This window comes from Myiozetetes cayanensis, unplaced genomic scaffold (assembly GCF_022539395.1).
Source record: "Myiozetetes cayanensis isolate MyiCay16 unplaced genomic scaffold, myiCay2020 scf3, whole genome shotgun sequence".
NCBI classification, from domain to species: Eukaryota; Metazoa; Chordata; class Aves; order Passeriformes; family Tyrannidae; genus Myiozetetes; species Myiozetetes cayanensis.
Genome location: NW_026087521.1, coordinates 30099184 through 30123166, shown reverse-complemented (window position 1 = coordinate 30123166; position 23983 = coordinate 30099184). Strand labels below are relative to the sequence as shown.

At 38.0% G+C, this 23983-nt stretch overlaps 1 protein-coding gene across 1 annotated transcript in view; it reads left to right on the top strand.

Moving 5' to 3' along the window:
* Positions 1–23983, top strand: part of NELL2 (neural EGFL like 2) — a 145924-nt gene that overhangs the window by 17498 nt on the left and 104443 nt on the right. Inside the window, exons 3-9 of the mRNA XM_050323417.1 lie at positions 2276–2426; positions 13552–13725; positions 13834–13930; positions 15718–15790; positions 15973–16055; positions 17095–17223; positions 18462–18564. Of these exons, the coding sequence (XP_050179374.1) occupies positions 2276–2426; positions 13552–13725; positions 13834–13930; positions 15718–15790; positions 15973–16055; positions 17095–17223; positions 18462–18564 (810 nt within the window). The remainder of the gene's footprint in view (positions 1–2275; positions 2427–13551; positions 13726–13833; positions 13931–15717; positions 15791–15972; positions 16056–17094; positions 17224–18461; positions 18565–23983) is intronic.

Below are 23983 nucleotides of genomic sequence, written 5' to 3'. Positions count from 1 at the left end.
TTTTTATGTAACCGTTGAGAAACCACAAATTATTATCTGAGATACATCTGTTTGATTTTCCAAGCTATTATGGAAGAAGTCCAGTTCCAGTAAAGTTTTTTCCTTGGGTGTTAAACTGATTACTAGAAGCCAAATGTCAAGAACAAACCTGAAGCATTATTTGTCAAGTACAGCTGATCATCTATCAAGCACCTACTGCTAGTGTTGAAAGCCAATGGGAAGGAGGGATTTGCACTCTTGTGTTAGTGTGAAAAGAATGGATCTGATGGATCAAGGACCTTTCAGTCATCTTGCTTTTAAGAAATCCACCTGGTGCCTGCCCTGAACAAAGAGTTTTGTGCTTTGTAAGAGTAGTAATAAATCAAAAGGCTGTGTAGCTTTTTTGAGCAGCAAGTATGAACTGACCTATTTGCAATACCAAAACTGAATGGCCATGTGTTTTGGAAATTTAATACTCTAGCAGTTAATGTGACATTAATCTTAATATAAAGGCTTTGAGCATGATGTAATCAGGTCTTGATGCTATTGTCTGTGAACAAGAAGGTTATCTAAGGCCACAAGGAATGATTATAGGGTACCCAGATAAGGTTTGATAGAACAGACAATGGAAAACTCTCCTCCAACCTAGCTGATAGGGTGACTTCGGGGTGACACGAGTAGACCTCAAAAAAGATTCCTCTGCTGAGGGTGCTGAGGTAGCTCTGTGTTTCCCCTGCCTCTCTCAGCACTTTGATGAGGTCTGGGATAGTTCTGGAGAACTCCATGTGATGGTGAAGATTTATTTCCTTGCTAAAGCACAGGCTAGGTGCAATGTTTGCATCCCAATAGCTCCAGTTGGAATCAAAGTGCATGTGGAAGAGGGAGAAGGTTATTTATGTGTGAACTGGCCTTATATAAGGGTAGGGGTGTTATGCATATACTTTCTTTCATCAGTTGCTCATGAGAATATAATAGGAATTTGGTAGAAATTTAGAAATCAGATTTCTTTTTTTTCTTTTGGATTCCCCTTTGTGAAAAACAAATGCAATTCAGCCTGGTGTGACACTGTGCAGGAGCTTGGTTGGAACTTCAGAGTTGTACAGGTTGTTACATTGCTTAAATACATATTAAAAATATTCCTGGTCCCTAAAACACAATCAACTCCATTAATGAAGAGCAGCATTTTCATAGGTCCAGCTTAAAGAATAAAACTGTTTTAAGAACAGTGGTGTACACTGAGAGTGGTGTACTTGAGAGCTCAGCTCCAGTGCTGCCAAAAGAAAATCACCAGTTCTATTGCAGTGAACTCTACTGCTGTTCCTGAGTTAGTGTCCCCACATGGAGCAGGATGGTCAAATTACTATGACAAGAAGCTTGTGAATTGATTTAGTTCTTACACAGTTGATTATGCATGCTAATGAATTGATTTTGTGCATTAAAAATGTATATTAATTTTTTCCTGGTATAATGTATTATGGAAAACCTTGGGAATTGTTTTTCTAACATTTGACATCTTATTTTGTAAATTATCTCTCTAGAGGTTTTGAGCTTGGGCCTTTTTATTTTCTATGCATGTTATGTACAAATTCAGCAGAATATTGCTTCAGTCTTGGCTGTGTGTGGATTTTTAAAACTAAAATCTTTATTTTTTGTATATCATTACTCTAACAAAGATTCATGACATTCTGTGCAAGAAGCAGCAGCAAAATACCACACAACTGGAGTATATAGTGATTAATTAGCAATAATATATTTTTAAATTTGGTGAGCTTTTAAGATAGCTACAAGATTACCTAAAGCTGAGTAAATTGTCCCTAAAGAGGTCTACTCTTTGCTTTGTTTTGATTTTTTCTTTTATATTAATTTATTTATTTATTTGTGTATTTTACATTTTTGTAGAAAGCATTAAAAAGATGCTCAGGTCATGATTCATGGTTTAGCCTCATATGTAGTGTTGTTACTAAATGTGCTTCACTGCTAGTGACCCCATACTTTTGAGGAGATATTAAAGGTACCATGTGGGCATCCATGGAGAAAGTAAAAGAGTTATGACCCTGATTCAAAACAAAACACCACCCTTCTACACAATAGAATAGGTGTCCTAGAAAATGTGTCCTTTTCATTGAAATGGTTCCTACTGCATGTAAAACTGATGTTTAAAATACTTTGGTCCCTGCTTTTGCCTGTCTGTTCAATTGTGCTTCTCATAAATACCTTGTTATTTTGTAAGCTATTTGAATGAAGATGTAAAGTAAAATTTTATACTGAGTGTTTTTTCCTCTTGTATTTTTTTTAGATACTTCAAGAAGTGTTAAGGCATCTCCAGAAACAGCTGAAAAAATTTTTCAGAAGTTAAGAAATAAATATGAATTCACAATTCTTGTGACCTTAAAACAAGCCCATTTGAATTCAGGGGTTATTCTCTCTATTCATCATTTAGATCACAGGTAAGTACTGATACCTGTATACGGGCTAATAAAAGTATATGTATTTATGCAGTAAAAATTGAACATAAATTAGAGCAAAATTGTTGTGTAGCAGATCATTTGCAAATATTCACAGTGTTTGGATAGCCATATTGTTCAGATTCATAAAAATTCACAAATCCAAATCGGTGGAGGAAAGGGGAACAGATGTTACTCTTTACGTCTCTTGCCACCAAGGGCATGAAAAGGCAGCTCTTTGTTGTTGTTCATAACCATAAGGACCAGATGATCAGCTGGTGTAAAAGTGTCATGTCAATAGAGCTACATTGATTCTCAAAGCCAGGCCATGTATGCTCACCTCTTCACCAGTTTTTAACACTGCAAACAGTTTTAAAAAAGCAAAAAAATCCTTCAGATATGGGCTTTCCCCCACCTCCCCACCCCGCCATGAATGGCAGAGAACTTTACTCAAAATATTTGCAATGTTTGCTAGAAAACCTTTCCTGACCACAATAACCTCATGCAGTGCTACAGGCTGGGGACAGAATGGCTGGAAAACTGCCCAGTGGAAAAGGACCTGGGGGCGCTGGTCAACAGCCAGTGAACATGAGCCAGCAGCGTGCCCAGGTGGCCAAGAAGACCAGTGGCATCCTGCCCTGTATCAGAAATAGCATGGCCAGCAGGACTAGGAAAGTGATTGTCCCTCTGTACTTGGCACTGGTGAGGCCATACGTCGAGGATTGTGTCCAGTTCCAGGCCCCTCAATCCAGGAAGGACATTGAGGTGCTGAAGTGTGTCCAGAGAAGGGCAATGAAGATGGTGAAGGGTCTTATGGGAGCACAAGTCTTACGGGAGTGGCTAAGGGAGCTGGGCTTTCCTGGAGAAGAGTAGGCTCAGGGGTGACCTTATTGTTCTCTACAACTACTTGAAAGGGGGTTGTAGCCAGGTGGGGGTTGGATCCCCAGGCAACTTTTCCCAGACCACCAGCAGAAGGATGAGAGGACATAGCCGTGCCAGGGTAGGTTTAGATTGGACATTAGGAGGAATGTATACACAGAAAGGGTGATTAAACGTTAGAATGGACTGCTCAGGGTGTCACCATCCCTGGAGGTGTTTAAGGATAGACTGGATGGGACACTTAGTGCCATGGTCTAGTTGACAGGGTGGTGTTTGGTCATAGGTTGGACTCAAAGATCTCAGAGGACTCTTCCAACCTAATTGATTCTGTGATTCTTTGATGATGTGATCTTCTGGTTATCTGCATGTCAAAATTTGAACTGTCTTACATCAACAGAAAGCATTTGTCAAGGTTTCTAGTTGAAATCAGAAGGTCCATGTTATGTGTGTAGGTATTTTAACATGTGGATGTGTAACTTAGTGGCACTGTTGAACATTTTTGGGGCCCTTTTTCTATTAACTGTGAAAACTATTATTATTATTATTATTATTCTAATGTTATAGTGTTAGAGCTATGAAAATGGAGATAATAACCAGTTTGTGCCTTGGTGAAAAAAACTCCTGCCACCATTTGTCCTCTTTATCTTATTATTTCCTCTTACAATTTTTCTGTAGGGGTGTATTCTTTGGGTTTTGGGTCTCCTTGTAAGCCTTTGGATAATTGAAAAAGAGGAAAAAGGCTTTTTTAGTTTATTTAGGCAAACAGTCATTCATTAGGTCAGTTTTGTTGAAGCAGCTAAAGAACAATCTACTTGTTAATATTTCATTGTGGTTTTTTGGATAATACTGGGTAATCCTTTTGAAAAGAAACTAGAAGAATTTGGTGCAAATATATTAGTTTACAGCAATTGAGAGCATTTCCTAAATTGCAGTTACTTTTTAAATTTTATTATTTCCTTTATAGATCTAAAATAGTTTACATGATTCAAAGTTTACTGACTTAGTCTATGTTGCCTAGTTTTATGTGGTTGTTTTTGTTCTTTTTTTGCTGGTTCCATTTTGAGGATAATAAAACATGAATACTTCCACTGAGATATGAACATGCAACTATTTAAGATTTTGGGTCTTAAGAAGTTGACAGGACTGGTTTCACAAAGTTTGCTCTTGAATGTCATGTGCTGAATGCCGTCTTTGGGCTGCCAGAGGGATACAAAAGTTTTCCATGTAAGTCTGAGGCTTGGGCATTTGCTGAGGCTGGGCTGTTGCTGTCACCACAAAAAGTAGCTCCTGAAATGATGTTCTGCAAATATAGTAATCTTTTCATACTCAATGAAATGGTTTTACTTTTCTTTTCCTAGATGAGTATCAAAGCTGACTTCCCATTTTATAATAATTATGCTTTTCTCTAGTATTTAATATATTAAAATATTTAAAAATAAACTTAGTGAAAGAATCTGAAACAATACTTTTAACTGTCTCTTTCTAACTTGCTCATACATTTCCACAGACATTGCTTTTTTCCCTGCTGATTAGAGCAGCCAAGGCACTCAGGCAATGTTAGTTTTGGGCACAGTGTGGAGGTTGATACTTTCAAAAAAAAGAACTTTTGTGGTGTCAGGGAATCCCAATTACATGTCAGTAATCGTTCAGGTGAATTTCAGGCAGCTGAATGCATCTTTTATACATGGCATATGTCTGAAAGATAGAAGTTATGAATATTTTCTTAACTTGAGAGCATCACCTTGACCACATACAGTGCCCTGCCTAAGATGCATTATACTTGACATTAACATGGTGAATGTTTAATTGTGTTAATGAAGGGATACCTTAAGTCTGAGTAGAAGCACTGTTAAACACTGATTACTGTGTGTTTGTTCTCAGCTTTCAGTTTAAGCTGTATTATCCTCCTCACTTCTGAATTTGTCTTACGTAATTCTTGAAGGAACAGTCAGCAGAGAGATGATTTTAATCTGTGATGGAGTTGTAATATATGTTAGGTCTCGCTATTCCATCATATATTTTCATTTAATCATCAGCAGTGGAGAGATATAACAAACCTTTTTCTCCCTTATTGGTTGGATGGCTTTATGTAACTAATGTTGTATTCCTGTCTCTTGAGATTCTGCATATTAGGGCTCTTAAAGCAGGAAATCGCTGGGTTGTAGTTTACTCATTCTTTCCTTTGGTTAGTGCCTTTTATGTCCCAAAACAGAGCACTGAAATCAATAGAATATTATGGACAGCTATTCTCTATACTTAATTTGTACTTCTACTAATTTTGTCACTTTCTGCCTTACTTAACATTTGTTTTCACAGTGGTTGGTGTCTTCTGATTATCTGCTGTCAAATGGACTGTGCTGTACAGTAGTTTCAGTACAGTAGTTTCAGACCTCTTTCAGTATGTTGGAGGAACTTCTCTGTGACATTTTCTCTCTTACTGATTTATGTGTACAAGGAGATAAGTTGCCAGAGGTGAATTCTCAGTGCATGAGTTTTGTTTTCCTGTTTGATCATTGTATTAAAATAGAGGTGGAACGATATGTTCCCAACTTTTCATTAATGAGTATCAGAATTTCTGGACTGCAGTGTGAAGAGTCCTCTCTGACACCACAAAATCTGCTGCAAACACGTTACACTGAGAAAAGCTTTCAGTATTTACTACTTAAGCCAATAATCACCACTTAAACCAATAATTTGCAGAGCAGACGTTAGGTAAGACTAATATGTTCCCTGTGCCAAAAGATGTAGTAGCTTATTTCCGCATTTTAAACCACTCCATGATGTTCTTTGTTGGAAGAGAGGAGGGTTGTAGTGTTCTATATTGTGGTTTTTTGTTTTTAAATCTTAGTGGCTGTTTCTTATTGGTCTGATGATAGTCATTAACCTTCTGGAATTTGTTCATAACAATAAATTGCTTTTGAATTCAATTTCTCTAGTGATTTAAAACTTCTCTGGTGTTAGTCTTCTATTCTTTTGATACAGGTTGTATGTTTCATCAAACCTGTAAAAAAAAAATATTTTTTTTTCCATTCATTCACTGCTTTTCTAGTGCATGAGAAGATTCTTTGGCACAAAAGGCTCTCTTTGTAGATACTGACAGCTTGGTTTGGCTCTTTATCCCAAAAGAGAAAAATTCCTTGTTTCTGTTTGTTTGGGAGATTAACTTCTATCCCCAAGTATGGGGTTAGATGGAAATATTTGTAAAGCAGCAGTTCTATGTTATACTCAGTTTAATGTCTTCATGATGTTAGGAATGACCTATTTCATTAGGTGTTGGTTATGAAAGTTATTATAAATTTGATTGACACCATGTCACTGTTGCTTGGGGATTTTTTGATTTTTTTTTCCTTCAGTTTAGTTTATACTGTGTAACCAAAAAAAAAAAGGAAAAAAATTACCAATAGTGTGTACATTCTTGTCATGCATGCACACTGAAAACTATTCTGTAACTTTTTTTAATCAAGTGAGGCCAGTCTGTCCAATGTAAATCATCATAGTGCCAACTAATCCAGGGTGAATTGGTTGCAAACTTCTTAGCAGAATGCTCCTCTACCTGGAACCTCTTACTTGAATTGAGACTAGTGACAGGCCTTTTTGAATAAGAGAAAAATGATTATTCCTTCCTAAACCACCATTGAAATAGCTGAAATGTGAGTTTTGACAGATACTGTTAATCCTCTGCTGTTGTTTGAAATGCTTTTATGAACAAGTAAATAGCAAAGAAAACTATATTCTTATGGGGTAGGAAATGGGAGGAGTTATGTTGAAAGTACCTTTTTCTTTTACTAATGCATATATCAGGAAGTTGCTTATTTTATTATAGTCCTCTTACTCTCCTTGGATAAACTTTGTTAAGAAACGGAAAGAGAGGGCTGGTTTGTGCCATTTGTTTTTATACTGTTTGATCTGAGAAAGTTCTTCCCTTTTTTTTTTAGTACAAGGGGAAGCTTCACATAGGCAAGACTGATATTCCTAGAAGTGAGAATAAAGTGGAAATAAATATATTGATAAATGGGGTTAGTGAGAGAGATAAGAGGAATGAGAGTAATTGCTCAAAGGCAAGAATTAGTATTTAAAAAAATATTTTCTTGTTTGGGAATTTGATTTCATATCCATGGCTCAAACAGGAATGGTGTGGACAATGTACTGTTTGAATTTTTCCAAGACCAAGCCAACACCTTTTATGAGAATAGGTTTTCTTGGAGTACATTGGAGAGCTTGGTGGGACCTCAGTTCCTGCTTGTGGCTCCTGGCTTCTCCCTTCAGTGCTGTGGGAAGGCTGGATGGGAGCCTTCTCATTAGCATTGGAGGGACTGGGATATCTTGTTCCTCTAACAGCCAGGGACTCTTGAATCATAGCACTAAACTCAGCAGTAGCTATTCAGACTCTACAAGGCATGGGGGAGATTTTTCCTCCTGATTTAGAGGCAGAGTTGACCTCCAACTTTTCTAAGTGGAGAGATCTCTCAGGTGAGAGGCGAGTTCTTGACTTCAAAGCCAGCAAAGGCTTTTGGACCACAGCAGTCCCACTGAAATCAGATGAAGGGCTGCAAGATGGTGATAGAAACAATATCTTATTGACATCCATTTTTGTCCCATGTCCTCTATTAGTTTGAATCAGATACAAACACTGAGGGTGACACTGATGGGAAGGATTTGAGCAGTCTCAGATGTTTGTTTCCTAGCCTTCACTTTCATATTGTGGTATTGCAAGCTCACTCTCCTAGCTGCTCCCTTGTGCTGTGGCTTCCTTCTGTCTGGGGAGAAGGTGCAGTGCTGTGCAGTAGTAGTTTGTGCAGATGCATGTGTGTGGATGGTATTTGTCTGCCCTTCCAGACATTTCTCACCTGGCTGTTCTCTCCTGTGAACATCCCAATGAGGAGGGTGTTCCTCCATGCATATCCGAGCACTGGGCTCCAGTGCCTGAGCACATTAAGGATGCACCTCCCTCCTCCCCAGCTGTCCTCTGTAGCTATCCAGTGCAAGGAGCAGTGTTGTGCTGGAACACCATTTTGTGGTGGAAGAAAATAAACAGCAAAAGAGATGTAGATGCCAGAATGATCAGTAGCTCTCTGGCTGGGGGGCTTCGGAGGCATTTTCCACATATGGTTAATCTCCACTCTGCCTGATTTGGAGCAGGGACTTGAACTTGTCTCAGATGGGAAAAAAACACAAGTGCCCTGAGAAGTATCATTGTCTTTTTCTTTTCTTTTACCCCCACTTGATGCAGTGGTGATGCAGCTTTGTTGGCAGTGCCTGGCCAGGGCTATGCTAGTAAACCAAACAGTACCCAGGCTGGAGCACTGGCCTACTGTTCATTTTGCATAATTGTTAGCATCTTCCCTGGCATGCTTTTGTTCTCCTGCAGATGATGTCAGGGCCAGTTTGTGGAGCGGCATTGGCCAGGGCCTGTTCCCACCAGGCAGTGTGGAAAAACCCACCAATGTCAGGGAAAAAGTATAAGAGAGCACCAACATGGGTGTGAGTTGTAGTGGAACACTACTGTTCAGAAAGTCATTTCTGGCTCCAAAACTGTATTAAGCAAAAGAAAGGAACAGAAGTGGAATTGCTGGCTTTCCTGCCCACTGTCCACTTGCAATAAGTGCTACCAACATATCCAGGAAAATAAAGACAATTTTTAAATTTTTTGCTCTCTGGCAAAACCGCCAATCTTCTCTTGCCTAGGTAGAATTCTAGATAGTCAAGGAAAAGGGCAAAGCCAGTAAGGTCAAGAAGTAGTGTAAGAAGTGGGAACTAGATTTTTACAGGTAAAATGAAGTTACTGCTTGACATTTCATATAATCATAGAATCATTTAGGTTGAAAAAACGAGAATCCATCTGGGGATATTTTGATGCTATGTTGTTCTAGGGGATGCATCAAGCTGTAAAAACTCCTAGTTAATGTTTCAGAACGCTTAATATTACTTCCAAATAGAAGAATAAGGCTCACACTCCTGACTGCCCAGTCATCATACCATGGAAAATAGCAAATAATGCATTGCTGAATGTGATAGTGGTGCTGTGTGAATTGCTTTAACATCTTCATAATCTACACCCAGAAGAATAGCTTACTGCTATTGTAACTGTAGTTTGCAATGAGTAGGGTCTACTGAATAGGATCTCTTTGGGTTTTTTTGTTTGGTTTGTTTGTTTGTTTTATTTAATTATACTAACAAAGAAGCCAGAACTTTCATATAAAAATCTTCAGATGAAGACTTTTTTATAAGTAGTGGAGCTAAGGATTTTAAGTTTTTTCTTAAGTACATATTCCTCGTTAATTTTATTGGTGTTTCTTTTTAGTGTAGATTGAAAAGTCATGGAGAACTCTTTTAACACTATACCTATAACTTTAAGTAGGAAAAGTTTAAAAAAAAATCCAAAAACCCACCCTGTAATAAATTATTAAGCAACAGACATGATATCTTGCCTTTAGCTTCTAAAATATTTGTCTGCATGCTGTAAAATGAACTTAAAATTATTATTTGCCTGGAGTAAATGTGGGCAGTTACAGTGCGCATTTGTTGTGTGAGCAAGTATGCCAAATGAACAAGTGAGCCATCAAAGACTTGGCATTGCCAATGCTGGCCGTTAGCAAGAATGGCCATACCTCCCTCTTCTCAAAGATTGATACTGTGTACAGCAGGACCACCTGGTCGTTCACCTCCTAAATCTCTAATGTTTTGCTGCACATCCTGACTTTTACTTCTTCAGTCTCCCCTGAGCTGGTCTGTCACAACCCAAAGAGCAGGTCCTGCCGGGACTGGTTGTGATCATGTGCCCTTTGCCAGGATGGTCATTAGAGCTGATCTGTTGAGAGTTGAGCAGATCTGCTGACTCCCAACTCTTATGCAGTTACAATAGATCAGTGCTGAGCAGCAGAGAACACATCACTGTTTTCTGTCTCAGATTCCTCTGGGGCATTTGAAACAAATTTCTTCCTCTTACAAAGACAGGCTTATCCTTACTACATAAGGGATCGCTGTCTGGCTGGTTTCCAAGCAGAGCGACTGATCTGCAGTGGTGGCCTTGGCTGCTGCCTTTGCAATGATTGTGCATGCATAGAGTGATCTATGGAGATGTAACAACCTTTCTTTCCAGATTGGCGTTTTCTTCTTTGCATGTCAAGCATAGTAACACCCAAGCACGTATGATCTCTCTGCAAAGTTAAATGAGTTTAACCCAAACTATGTGTGGGTTTTAGCAGCTTAAAATCAAGCAACCTGGTATTGATTAAGCAACCACAGAGCTTATGGGCATTAGAAAGTGGGGAGCAGGTTCTGCTATTGTGTTTCTCACTGGGGTTTATTTTTCACTCCAAGAGCTGTTTGCCTTCTGCAGCATAGAAGAGCAACTTGGAGCTTGTTGGAAGAAGCATCAGTGACATTTGTAATGGGACATCTTTGGCTGCTGCTCTCCTTCTGATGAGTGGACTATGCTGGGCTGGTGTGGACAAGGAACCAGTGACTCAGCTGATAAGGTTCCCCTGAAGCTTTTCAGTAATGAAATTCTTGGCTAGGAGAAGACTGCAGTAAAATGCAGTTATTGTTTCCTTTGGGAGTAAGTCATTTAGGAACTGAAATCACTCTCTTTTCTCTCTCAAATGATTAGAAATCCTGAGCGTGTAGAGTGTTGTATCCAGAGAAGCGTAGAGTATTTTTGTCACCAGAAATGAATTCTTAAAATCCAGCTATGTTTGTCAGTGCTTAGTATACTTTCTCAAAGACTCTTCAAAACTTTTGGAAAGCATGCGCCTAAGTGTTACAGCCTCACAGATGGAACAAGAAGCCTCACTGTGGGCAAACTTCACATTTTCACCCATAATGAGTTTGTCAGTGCTGAGGCTTGTCCCATCTCCTGAAGCTCATAAGACTGAGACAGAGCCATATAAGTCCAGGCAGTTAAATAGATGTAGAAAAGTGGAATAGCAAGCACAGTATTTTGTAAAAAATTAGATGGAAATTATTCACTTTCACTTCCCTGTGTTTCAGCATTATGGCATTAGCTGAAGCTGAAAGCAATATTGTTCTGGCTATCATTCCACTTGCTTTTCTCATTATGTTTTGTTGCTGCCTCTACAGATTATTAATAAACCATAAATTATTCTCCTACTAATTCTTCTAATGGCTATTATTTTCTTTTTCACTTTGATACGTATCTTCTCCTTTAGAAGGGAGTTGTATTTGTTAGTTTACCAAATGGAAGAACAAGAGATTGTCTGTGAATATCAAAACAGTGCATTAATCATCATTAAAGCAAAAACCCCAAGTGTCCACAGTTTTTGCACAGCTTTGTGTAGGCAGATTTCCTTGCTTAATACAGCATCATCGATTGTCAACATCCTCTCTCAGCAGTTTTTATTTTGTGGAATTTGTATGGCAATGTCTTCTTTTTATTGGCAAAGCCATGTTTCATTTATTATATGCATAAGGGGCAACATGAGGGTTTGATTTATACATTCTGTACTGACTGTGTGTCTACAGGTGTAGTTTATTGCCTACCTGCCTGCATCTCTGTGTGCTGGCATCAGTTCTGTCATTGACTTCAAAGGAGTAGAAAGCTGTTGGTTCTACCAGGAGGCCTTTTTCAGCATATCCATGCCTTTCGTTTTCCAGTTTGTGTCTGTGACTGGATGGAGACACTTAGAAGTTGCTGGAGGAGTCCAGTTCTATAATGTTCCCCTTCTCTGTTAGGTTGGGAGTGACCTTATTTTTATCCTTGAAGCTTGAGTTATGAAGGAGGTTATTAAGTTGACTGATGTCCTGCCACTATTGCCCATTTTTTTTCCAGCCTGGCCTTCTGTTAGTTTCCACTTCTTGCCAACGTAAAAATTTATTTTGGGCCATAAGAAGGTAAATTGTCTCAGATTATAAAATTTATATCTGAAACTAGTTAACTGATTTGTAAATACTAAGGATGGAGAAGAAATTGTCCTTTGCTGGATTTGCAAAAGACAAGCTGTTTTAGTGCTGTTGCCAGGCATGTTTCACCATGAAACACCCTAAAGGAAGGAGAGCTGTGCAGTGAACCCAGCCTCTCTTCCTAGGGATAATGACTGTACAAGATAGTTTTGATTTGGTCTCAACTTCACTACTCAAAATTGTACTCATTGTCTTGTCTGTTCCTTAATATAGGTAGCCTGTTAAAGTAAATGACATCACCCTGGAACATGTACACTCAGATTACAAGCTACCATCATGCCTGATTGCAGATGTAACTGCAAAAATAGACAAAAATGAATTGTCCATTCTCTCAGTTGTTGTGAATCTCACTACATACATTGTTATTTTCCTTGCTTTTTAGCTGTATGCTGTGTATGATTTTTAGAGAAACTCCATTTTGTTTTTCCTTTCCTGTGTAAAAAGTATTTTCTTGGGGGGATTTTAAAATGAGGACCTTACTACTTTAAAAGACAAATGGTTTGTCAAGCTTTTTCCCAGAAAAGTTCTGACATGCAAGAGACCAACCTGTCTAAGAACTGAGTTTGTTACTGAGTACTTTTAAAATTAAGCTGCTGAAATTTCACCATCAAAGCTTGAATTTGCAATCTGCAAATCTTGTGTAGGGTACATTTATTTTGGCACAGCTGCACTGCTGGGTTTTTACCATATATATGCATTTACGTATATATGTGCATACATATATACTTGTATGTATACACATACCCACCCCACAAATACACATACTTATTTAACAAAGCAAATATGTACACATATATAAATTTTTCTGAAGAATTAGCATTTATTGATTTTATATTTCTTTAGAGAAATTTTATTACAAAAAAAATAAAAGGAATTGTAACAGTACACGTGAAAGCAAACAAAGCAGTGTTCAATCTCAGTCCTTACTTCCCTGATTGGTAATTACTAATGATGTCCCTACTGCAAAACTTGGGGTTGTCTTTTATGCATTCATGCCTTCAGAGTATCCTTACTGTGCTTTCAGGATATGAGGCAACTATTCATAAATCGCATAATACTTCTGATCAGATCACATTATGGAAAAGAGTGTTCCTAGAAGAAAAAAATATTTGGCTTGAAATCTTATGTATTTACATGAAAGTTGTAACCTGCTGTTATTTGTCATTGAGAGGAAAGATGCAGTGGAAACCTACTTTTGTCTTTGTATCTCCTTGCTTATTTTTCTCCCTCTTTTAAATAGTTCCTGCATGATGATGAGCAGATGGCATATGTAAAATGTTGCTGTGCTGATAAAAATGGTCCATGACATGATGATGCATTTTTGATACAGGTACCTGGAACTGGAAAGCAGCGGTCATCGAAATGAAATCAGGTTGCATTATCGTTCAGGCAGTCATCGCTCCCACACGGAAGTATTCCCATACATTTTGGCAGATGATAAATGGCACAGACTTTCCTTAGCAATCAGTGCCTCTCACTTGATTTTACACGTGGACTGCAATAAGTAAGTAAAGAATGTTGTTTTATAAGAATTTGCCACACTTGGAATATTCCAGCTCTTAGTAAATTCAGTGATAACATCTTGGGGCTATACTTTTCCCTTCCTTTTCAGAATTTATGAAAGAGTTGTAGAGAAGCCTTTCATGGACTTGCCTTTGGGTACAACTTTTTGGCTGGGACAGAGGAATATTGCACATGGTTATTTTAAGGTATGCATTCCCTGAAAGGAAAGGAGTGAACTTAAATAAAATGGTTAAGGGATTGAAGCATCTTTCATATGATGTGAGGCTGAGACAGGTGGGATTGTTTAGCCTGGAGAAGAGAAGGTTCAGGAGGTATCAGAGGGAATCTTGTTAATGTGTATGAATGCCTGCATTTGGAAGCGGTGGAGGGATCCAGAGTCTTCTTGGTAGTGTCCACTGAAAGGCCAGGAAGCAATAGGTAGAAACTGAAACACTTGAAATTCCATCTGAACATAAAGATCCAGTTCTACAGTAAGGTTGGTCAGAGTAAGGCTACTGTGGAGATGTTCAAAAGCCCTTTAGAAACACTCCTGGGCATCCTGGCTGTGGCTGATCCTGCTTGAGCAAAGGAGTTGGAGTAGATGATCTCAGGAGATGCCTTCCAACCTCAACCAGTTTGTGCTTCCATAATCATAACACAGTTCTTGGCTCACTTTCAAATTGCTCTTTGACCTTTGCTATTGAAGAGCAGCAAGCTGGCTACTAATTATTTCTTAATGACTAAGCATGCATATAAATTCTACCAGCAAGCATGGGATCTATTCTTCTGGTGAAACCATCCTTTTCTACATATCATAGTTGAATTTCATGCTAAAATTTCCCTAAGTTCTTGCCAACATGCAACTCTGCAACTGTGTAGCAGACGTAGTTTCTCAGCATTCTGCAAGCTTTATAGAAGGATACCCATCAAAATCTGTTATAGTTTAACCCCAGCTGTCACCACCTAGTTTCTTGCTCACTCCCTGCCCTGGGGGTGGGGAAGAGAATCAGAAGCATAAAAGTTAGAAAACTTTTAGTTTGAGATAGAGTTTAATAGGTAAATCAAAGCTACAAACACAAGCAAACCCATAAAAGGGATTCATTCACCACTTCCCAGGGACAGGCAGGTGTTCAGCCATCCCCAGGAAAGCAGGACTCCATCACATCTAACAGTTACTTGGGAAGACAAACACCCATCACACCCCTGCTGCCTTCTTCTAGCCCCAGCTTTAAATGCTGCGTGTGACGCCACATCCTCTGGGATATGACCCCTTTTTTGGTCGGGTGGGGTCAGCTGTCCCAACTGTGTCTCTCCCAGCTTCTTTTGCACCCCTAACCTCCTCGGGTGGGTACGAGAAACAGAAAAGGCCTTGTTGTTGTGTAAGTTCTGCTCAGCAATAGCTAAAAACATCCCTGTGTTATCAACAGTTTCCAACATGAATCCCAAACATAGGCTCATACAAGCTACTGTGAGGAAAATTAACTACTTCAACCAAAACCAGCACAAATCATTAAGGGTTAACACGAATGTATTTTTCCCAACTCTTGTTTCTTTAATCTTTGAATCTATTTAAGATTTATAGCTTAGTAAAAAAATTGCATTATATTTAAAAGTGTATTTCAAAGTGACTGAAACTGCAACTGTTTTTGAATTACTTTTAAAGGTCATTTTCAAGCTTTTCTGCAGTGTCTAGCTAAAAATAACAATGAATTCAAAACCACCAAACTCTTGCCACATAATTATATTTTGACACTTAATCTCATGTCTTTAAAAATGATTCAGTATGTCTGTACATCTATCTATTTTAGTTTCTGTTTATTCTTCTATCACTGAATTGGATCCAGGCAAGAAGCTTTTTATTCATAAGTGTTGTTTTTATCAGGTAGCTTTTCTATGTGGACTTTACATGTGGTTTACGTGGTGAATGGAAAACATAATTTTGACAGGTAAAAAAAAAGTGTCCTTTTTTTTTTTCCTCTCCACTTACACATAGGGCATAATGCAAGATGTGCAATTACTTGTCATGCCTCAAGGATTTATTTCTCAATGCCCAGACCTTAATCGCAGTAAGTCTATTTATTCTTATATCGTAAAATGAAAGGTGTATTTTGTGCCTTCTTTCTGTCTTATAAGCGTTCTTAAACCCTTGAAATTTAAGTGTATTGGTTGTCAACTTTGACATGATTGAACCTTTTGTGAATACATGTTTGTTTGGTTTTTTATTAAAACACATATTTTATTATTGTAGCATGCCCAACTTGTAATGACTTCCATGGACTTGTGCAGAAAATTATGGAACTGCAAGACATTTTAGCCAAAACATCAGCTAAGGTAATGTTTACTAGGACTCAAGTCATGGGAGAAATGAGGACTATCAGTCCTAAATTCCTGTCTTTGTAGATTTTTCATGCTTATATGGGGATGTGCACATGGGTGTGTGTAAAACATCCCTGCATGGTATGTTTATATCTTTATGAAGCCGTGCCTGGTGTCTCTACATACAGATTCCCAGTTCAGAGAATTTTCTTGTGTTTTAATATTTTTGTGGAATTGTGTATTTTAATAGTAAACAGTACCTAAGTCCCTTAGCAAGAAAAGGGCTCAGACATATCCAAACTCTACTTAGCTAATAAATCAATAAACCTAGGATGAAATAGGTAACTGTGTTTAAAGTGTTTATTGCAGCAAGACTCCAAGACTTTTGTAGACCTGAGATGCCAAAGGCATGTTCATACAAAATATATGCAAGGCAAGGAATTAAGAATCCAAAGCAGGACTTTCTTTTTTCTTTCCTGTAAAATCCAAAACCATTCATATCTGCCACTGAAAATAGACTAGTCTTCTAATTTTAAAGGTCAGTTCTTTAGATATCAGCAGAAATGCTGATTACCTGGCTGATTCAATACACAGATGTTAAAAACACTTTGGCTGAAGTGCAGAAACAACTGCTAACATGTTGGTTTTGAGCTTTACTTGCAATTTGGCCACTCGACTCAGATTTTGGTCTTTTGCCATTAACCTGTCTGCAAGTCTACTTAATGTAGAGCAAGATTCTTGATCAGTTCACATATACAAAGGTGAGAAATAAGGGGGGTGTATCCATCTTGACCTACTCATTTTGTTTCGTGACAGCCCTGATATGATGATGATGAGAAAGATGAAGTGCATTGTGTCTTACTTCTTAATTTCCATCTCTGAATGACTGATGGTTTAATCATTTTTAACAATATCTGTTCTAGTGTCTTTGACTGCATTTCCCTACATGTATTCTCTCATCTGCATACTTGATGATAAGGGGGACAGTTTGAATTGTGTTTTTACTAATGTGAAAACCACTTACAAATTAAAAACTTTACTGTGAACTATACAGTTATCTCAAGCTGAACAGAGGATGAATAAGTTGGATCAGTGCTACTGTGAAAGGACATGCACAATGAAAGGCACGACTTACAGAGAGTTTGAATCCTGGACAGATGGCTGTAAGAACTGCACTTGCATGGTATGGCTACAGTTTGAGTGGAGAGTCAAGAACTCCAGTGTTTCCTCTGATTAGTTTTATTGAAGCAAATAATGAGAACTTCCAGATGTTTGCTTGGTAGTAACAACAAAGTGCTTTAATACTTGATCTAAATCTAAGGAATAGTATTAATGTACTTCCCTACAGTTTCAGCAGTGCTAGTATGTGTATGTCCTGTATTTCTTGTGCACCATATGCATCACCATATGCAGATACTATGCAATATACTTAGCTATCATGTTATTCCCATGCACTGAGCTGCAAATAGTTTCTCTGGATAATTAATTCTCTGCTTTTTGTCACTTTCAACACAGTCTTTTTCCTAGCGAATTATTTAATAGATCCCTTGTGTCTGATTCCCTTTGGTTGCCTTTGGTTACATCTCAAGCAATAAAGAGTAAAATGTCAGGGTCATATGTAAGCTCTGTTATATTACAAATGAAAAAGATTTGGTGGAGGGAAGATTCCCAAAGGTATCACAGCTTCAGAAGTGATTGCAAGTATCCCTTCAGGTATCAAACCATGGCATCTGTGTTATTGTCCATTCATGTAAAACTCATTCACTTCATTTGAACTCATTAAATGCCTAATCCAAAGGCCATTAGAAATCAGAGAAAAGGCTGTTGTTTGTACTGCACCTTTGATTTGTTTCTATCTATAATTTGCTAAATGGGTCTCTTTAAGCTTAGTATTTTTTTGATCTTTATATTTCTGAAGGGTTATTAATTTTATTCATATTATTTTATTAATATTAATTTTACTTTTGGTATTCTATGGTATCAATTCTGGCTGATAAATATTTAAAATTCTTTGAATTTAGTATTAAATGCAGCTATAGTATTATTACCTTTTTAGAAATGTATTGTCTCATACATAAAATTCAGAAGGCAGAGTATTATTCTGTGCAATTGTTATTTCACAGTAATCTATCTGCCAGTCAACAAAAAAACTGAATGTTTTGCCTCCGAATAGATTTGCCTCTAAAAAAAAAAAAGGATCGTTATCATCTCAAAGAACACTTGATTCATGTCTAAAAGACTGTATGTGTGACATTCTGAAAGTATAGTTTCTGTTCATTTAGTTATTAAAAAATCTGTGATAAAATGTCTTTTTCAGTGTTGTTAGAGAATTCACTGCATTTAAAAATAGATTTTTCAAGTTGAGAACATCTCTGTTATTGCTAAATATAACCACCAGTTAAGCACCTTTCATTCTTCTAGAACGGTACGGTGCAGTGCGAGGCTTTGATTTGCCCCCTTGCTGACTGTCCACTTAATTCTGCCCTGGCCTATGTGGATGGCAAGTGCTGCAAGGAATGTCAATGTAAGTTTTACTGTTGTGCTTTCTTCTAATGAATACCTTGCAATCTTACAGAACATGAACCTCTCTGTAAATATGTCAGTGAAAGAACTGGTCAGGGAATTAAATATTTGGGTTGAGGAATTGGGGAACTTGGACTTTTCTGAAGTATTCTGGGAAACTGATAACCAGAAGATTTTAATTTTTCATTTGGGGATATTTTGTTTCATTTTAGTTGCATTTTTTTTTTAAGCATAGGTATTTTTAATCAAAGTTTTAAAGGAAAAAAAGCTAATTAAAGGAAAAAAAGCTAATTAAAAAGTTTCTGCATTTGTCTTCCATTGTCTATCACTTGACCAGTGTCTAACACACCTTTATCTCAAGAAGAGTGTACTTCCAACCTTATATTGTAGTGCTAGAAATGGAGGTTCAGATTTACGGTTCTTCTTCTGTAATTAAAGGAAGAGAAAATTCATCTAGACCCAAGAGACTAGCAAAAACCAGACACCTAGAAATGTTCTTTCACCAAAAGGTCATAAAAGAATTATACAGGAAAATAAATAAAAGTTATTTAATATTGTCATTTAGGATATATGATTACTTTTTGGTTTTATAGCATTTTGGTTTTGTTGTAAATAGGGCCAGAGAAGGACAATTTTGGTTTAATCACTACTTAGATGGACTACATATAATAGTTCAGGTTGATTACGTGTATTCCATATGCGATGGTTAGTTATTATAGACTGTGATAGAATCGACTATCGAAACTTAGCATGAGATGCACACACTTCTTTATTCTGTAAATGTTGAGATTTTTCTGTGGGGTTTCATCACTCTTCTACTGCATAAAAAATTTCTTACAGAGTATAGAGAAATACATAACTGGGTAAAATGACACGTTGTAAGATAAAATTCAGGAAGATGTTTTGTACTCCATTGATCTAGCTCCCACAGGAGTTTATTAATATTTAATTGTGTTAGAAGTTACACAAACCATTCCATTTCATGAAATCTAATTAACTTACTCAAGTAGATTAATTCTAATTAAGAGGAAATGAGAATTCAAATACTTTTTTTAACCAGCTACACAGAATTTCGGCGCATATTAGATGACTCAGGGAACTGGTAATTCAGGGATGTGAGATGTGTGGCATTCAAGCCTCTATTTGATGCTATTTGAATCTCTGTGTTGGCAGAATTTGAAAACCGGATCCTCTGAATTATGTTTTCCTAATGTACTACCTGTGAATTGAGTTGGGATGTTAATGGGGAAGCACTCACATCATATTATGTGTCTTCCAAAGTTGTTTTTATTGGGAGTCTTGACAAGAGTGAAAAAATGCGAATGAGCATATGGACACTGACCTTGTCATACAGCATTGATACTTCTTCAAATTAAGATACAGTTCTGGTACCGCACACTGTGAAGTTTACTTTGATATTTCCTGTTTGATATTCTTAATATTATCAAAAGTGCTGTATCTTGCAGTGTTGTGAGTTTGATGCCAGTACAGAATTCAATTTATAACTAACATGCACACATATTACTCTCTTGACAAACTACTAGAAAAATAATTAGATCAGAAAATATAAGTAAAAATTGATTTTGGAAAATTGTTCCTAATTTCATCTAGGTTATTTAAAGTGACTTTTAAAACAGATCAAACCATTTTTGAAGTGGCTAAATTCCTGTGACCAAAGGGTGGAGAATCAAAATTGGAGTCCCATTGACAAGGTAGTTAAAGAGTGGAAGTTAGAGGTAATGGAGATGCAGGACTCTGACTTATTCTTCAGGCCAACTTGGTGGAAATGCTGAGTTGTCTCTGAGTTCATATGTATGTATCAGCTGTATTCTGTCCTCATGGTGTCTTCAGCTCAGGGTTTGAGCTGATTGAGGTCAGTGTGCTTGGTGAACGTGGCTCTTGCTTGGGGTTGTTTCTGCCAAACTGTTGTGTAAGTAATTTTGTTTTTTATAACCAGCTACACAGAATTACCATGCATATTAGATGATTTAGGGCACTGGTAATTCAGGGATGTGAGATGTGTGGCATTCAAGCCTCTATCTGATGCCTCTATTTGTAAGTAGAAGTGCCCAGGCAATGGCAGCTCTGCCAGCCTTGTGACCCTGTCTCACTCTGCCAGAGCTAAGTGCTTCCTTTCTCAATTTCTTCTGCTGGTGTTTGAACAAAGTCATCAAAAATCAAAAGAATGAGGTCTGACCTAGTGATAGCTGGCAGGGAAGAGTTAAGAGTACAGCACTTCAGGCTTTTACAGTGGTCAGCAAGCAGGCTTTCTGGGTTTTTAATGGCATTAATTTAAATATTCATTTAATTATTTATTAACCCCCAAGTGATCAAGGATGAGGTCATTCTGCTTGGCTTTAGGCATTCAGAATTTGGGAATATAATCCGAAGTGACTTCACTTACACTAGTAAGTAAAATAGCACAGACACAGTTCTGTGGCTCTGTAGCTGAGTGGCACTTGTGGCTCCAATCTGCATGGCTAAACTCTCTTCCCCTTCCCCCTCAACAGATTATCTGCATCCAGATGGCTGACTGGGAATGGCCTCTGATCAGGGCTGTCTCCACAGCCATGCCTGGCACTGCTTCAGAGCGTTTTAGCTGGTACAGGCCAAAATTGGGCCATAACGTGTGCTAACACTCAGACTGCAGGGTGGGTTACAGGCTGTAACCAAGCATTTTCAAGCCTCCTGTCATTTACTGTTTCATTTGCCTCTTGTGTATAACTTACTGTTTGTGGACATCATCAGTTTGGCTCTCTTGATAGCCAGTGAAAGAGATTGGCACCTCCAGAGGGCACTTGGTACTGAGAGGGACTGGAAGGGATAGGATGAGTTGCCTTTCAGATGTGGACATCTCCTTCCATGGATTGTATAGGAAGCCCAGGTGATTATATTAGATACTGGAGTTTTAGACAGATAAAGTTGTGAGGTTAGTGTTTACATCAGTTACTGTGATGTATATCAGGTGTGTCAGATAGGAATATAGAGTGATGCATTTTAAAGCCTTGTTCTGTCATTAAGCAGTTATGCTAAGAGACTTTACCATCCTGCCGAGTTTTGGGAATTGAATTTCAGCCCAGCACTTACATTTTGGACAGTACTGCTTTGTTGTATCTTGTTTGATGTTTTGGAAATTTCAGTACAACTGACTCTTCTTTATTTTCTTAAATGTTTAGTTCAGGGAAGAACACTTAGTAAGGAATGGTTTAGATTTTTTTATTTTTTAACCAATATTGCTTTGACTTTGGTTCTTCTTGTGAGCCAAAAGGAAAAAAACCCACAAAACAAACAGCAAACTGAACCCTGACCTTTTTCCCCTAACTCCATACTTTTGTTTAAGGACATTCAGACAATTTGTACTGTTTTGCCTTGTGTGAAGGTCGATGCTGGTAGCATAAGGAATGGCAACGCATGCAAATTATCACTGTGTTTTCTATTAGCTGTAATGGGCTAAAAGAAGCGCAGCAATTTTCCAGGGCAGATAAATGGACCAGTGTGTTGGATATATGTTTCAGCTGAAGACAAGCTATTCAATGCAAAAGTCACTCCAGCTACCAAAGCATGTATCTTAGTTCAGTGGGACCTTCCTGTGGAGAATTGTTTGTAGTCAGAAGGCAGGGACTGCTTTCTTTCCTGTACTCAATGCAATTGTAAACCTTTCTGAGAAAGTATGTGTGAAAGATCATTTAATTCTTTTCTCCTCTGCAGAGATAAATGCATTGTATGGTGATAGGCACTGATATGAATTGTGGAGAGTTTAAGCTCTACTACTGACCCTATAAAATTACTTTAGACCACAGACTTGGTTTAAGAAGTACAAGAACAGGTTTATTTATTTTAAGTGAATTTTGGAAGAACTGCCAATGTCTTAGTAGCTGAGACAATTGGTGCTTGGTCAGCAAATCTTATTTATAGTAATGTTTTTATTAGTTGGTGTATTAACAGTGAGGCATCACTTCCAATAGCTATGTGTTATATGCACTGTTTTTTTTTTTTAAATAGAGGTAGTGTATTAATAAAGACTAGCTGATTTTCATTTTTTTAAGTTCAGAAGTGATATTTGTACCAGTATTTGGTGCAGTAATTCCCGTCACCAAAGACTGATCTCCAGGGAGAAATTGCTGTTTTCTCATCACTATCTTCCTCCCAGTGACACTGTAACTACCTCTAGACCTAATCCCAAACTATTTAAATCTATCCCAACAGATTCCAGTAGAGGTTAAACTCTGAGTGATTATGCTTAAATCTGCAGGCTGTGATTTTTCCATGTACCTGCGTTTTTTCTGAAACAGAACATTTGATGAGTTTCTGGTGCACTGTAACCAAATTTGCACTCTAACGCAAGTATTTTAAGCAACTGTGTGAAGCACAGGCTTGTACTCGATCAGCTCACAGTTCTGTTGCTAGCAGCCACGAGAGAGAGTGTGTAAAGGAGTTATATAACTTGGGAAGAATTTTTGAACAAAATATTTAAAACATAAATTTGGACATTGTAGCTCTTTTAATGTGTAGGTTTCTGATACAGCGACCTGTTGTGCTTACAGAAACTTTTAACTTCATGATTAAAATTAAAGGGATTTCCCCTCTTGCTCTTCATGACACACTATTTTTCCCCCAAAGCTAGACACTCTTCTGCAAGCTCCAGCACTTGTAGCCTACTGACACAGAGAGAAGGAGCTGTGAAAACCCATCTGCTTCTCCTTTGTACAGCAATTGGCCATCAGCAAGAGTGCAAAATTTCTATCTAGAAGCTTAAGGAATATTGATTAAGCTTAACCTGAAAATCATAATTTATCTGGGTGAATTGAAGCGTTGTGGACTTAAGCCTATGCTGCTGTAGTGGTTTAACCCCAGCCAGTAACCAAGCACCCTGCAGCCACTCGCTCACTCCCCTGTCATTAAGGTCAGAAAGAATTGGAAGGGTAAAAGCCAGAAAACTCATGGGTTGAAAGATTAATATGGAAAGCAAAAGCTTCACACACAAGTAAAGCAAAACAAAGAATGAATTCACTGCTTACCGTGGGCAGGCAGGTGTTCAGCCATTCCCAGGAGAGCAGGGTACCATCACACCTAACAGTTACTTTGGAAGACAAATGCTGTCTCTCTAAACATACCCCCCCCCCCTTCTTCTTCCTGCAACTTTATATACTAAGCATGATGGCATAAGGTATGAAATATCCCTTTGGTCACTCTGGGTGGCCTCACCTGCAACCTCCCATGCACCCCCAATTTTCTTACCAGCTTGGCAGATGTGAGAAGCAGAAAAGGCTTTGGCTCTTTGTAAGCTCTGCTGAGCAAGAACAAAAGCATCTCTATATTATCAACCCTGTGTTCAGCGCAAATCCAAAACACAGCCCTATACCGGCCATTGAGAAGAACATTGTCTCTATCCCAGCCAAAGCCAGCACAGTTTCTCACCA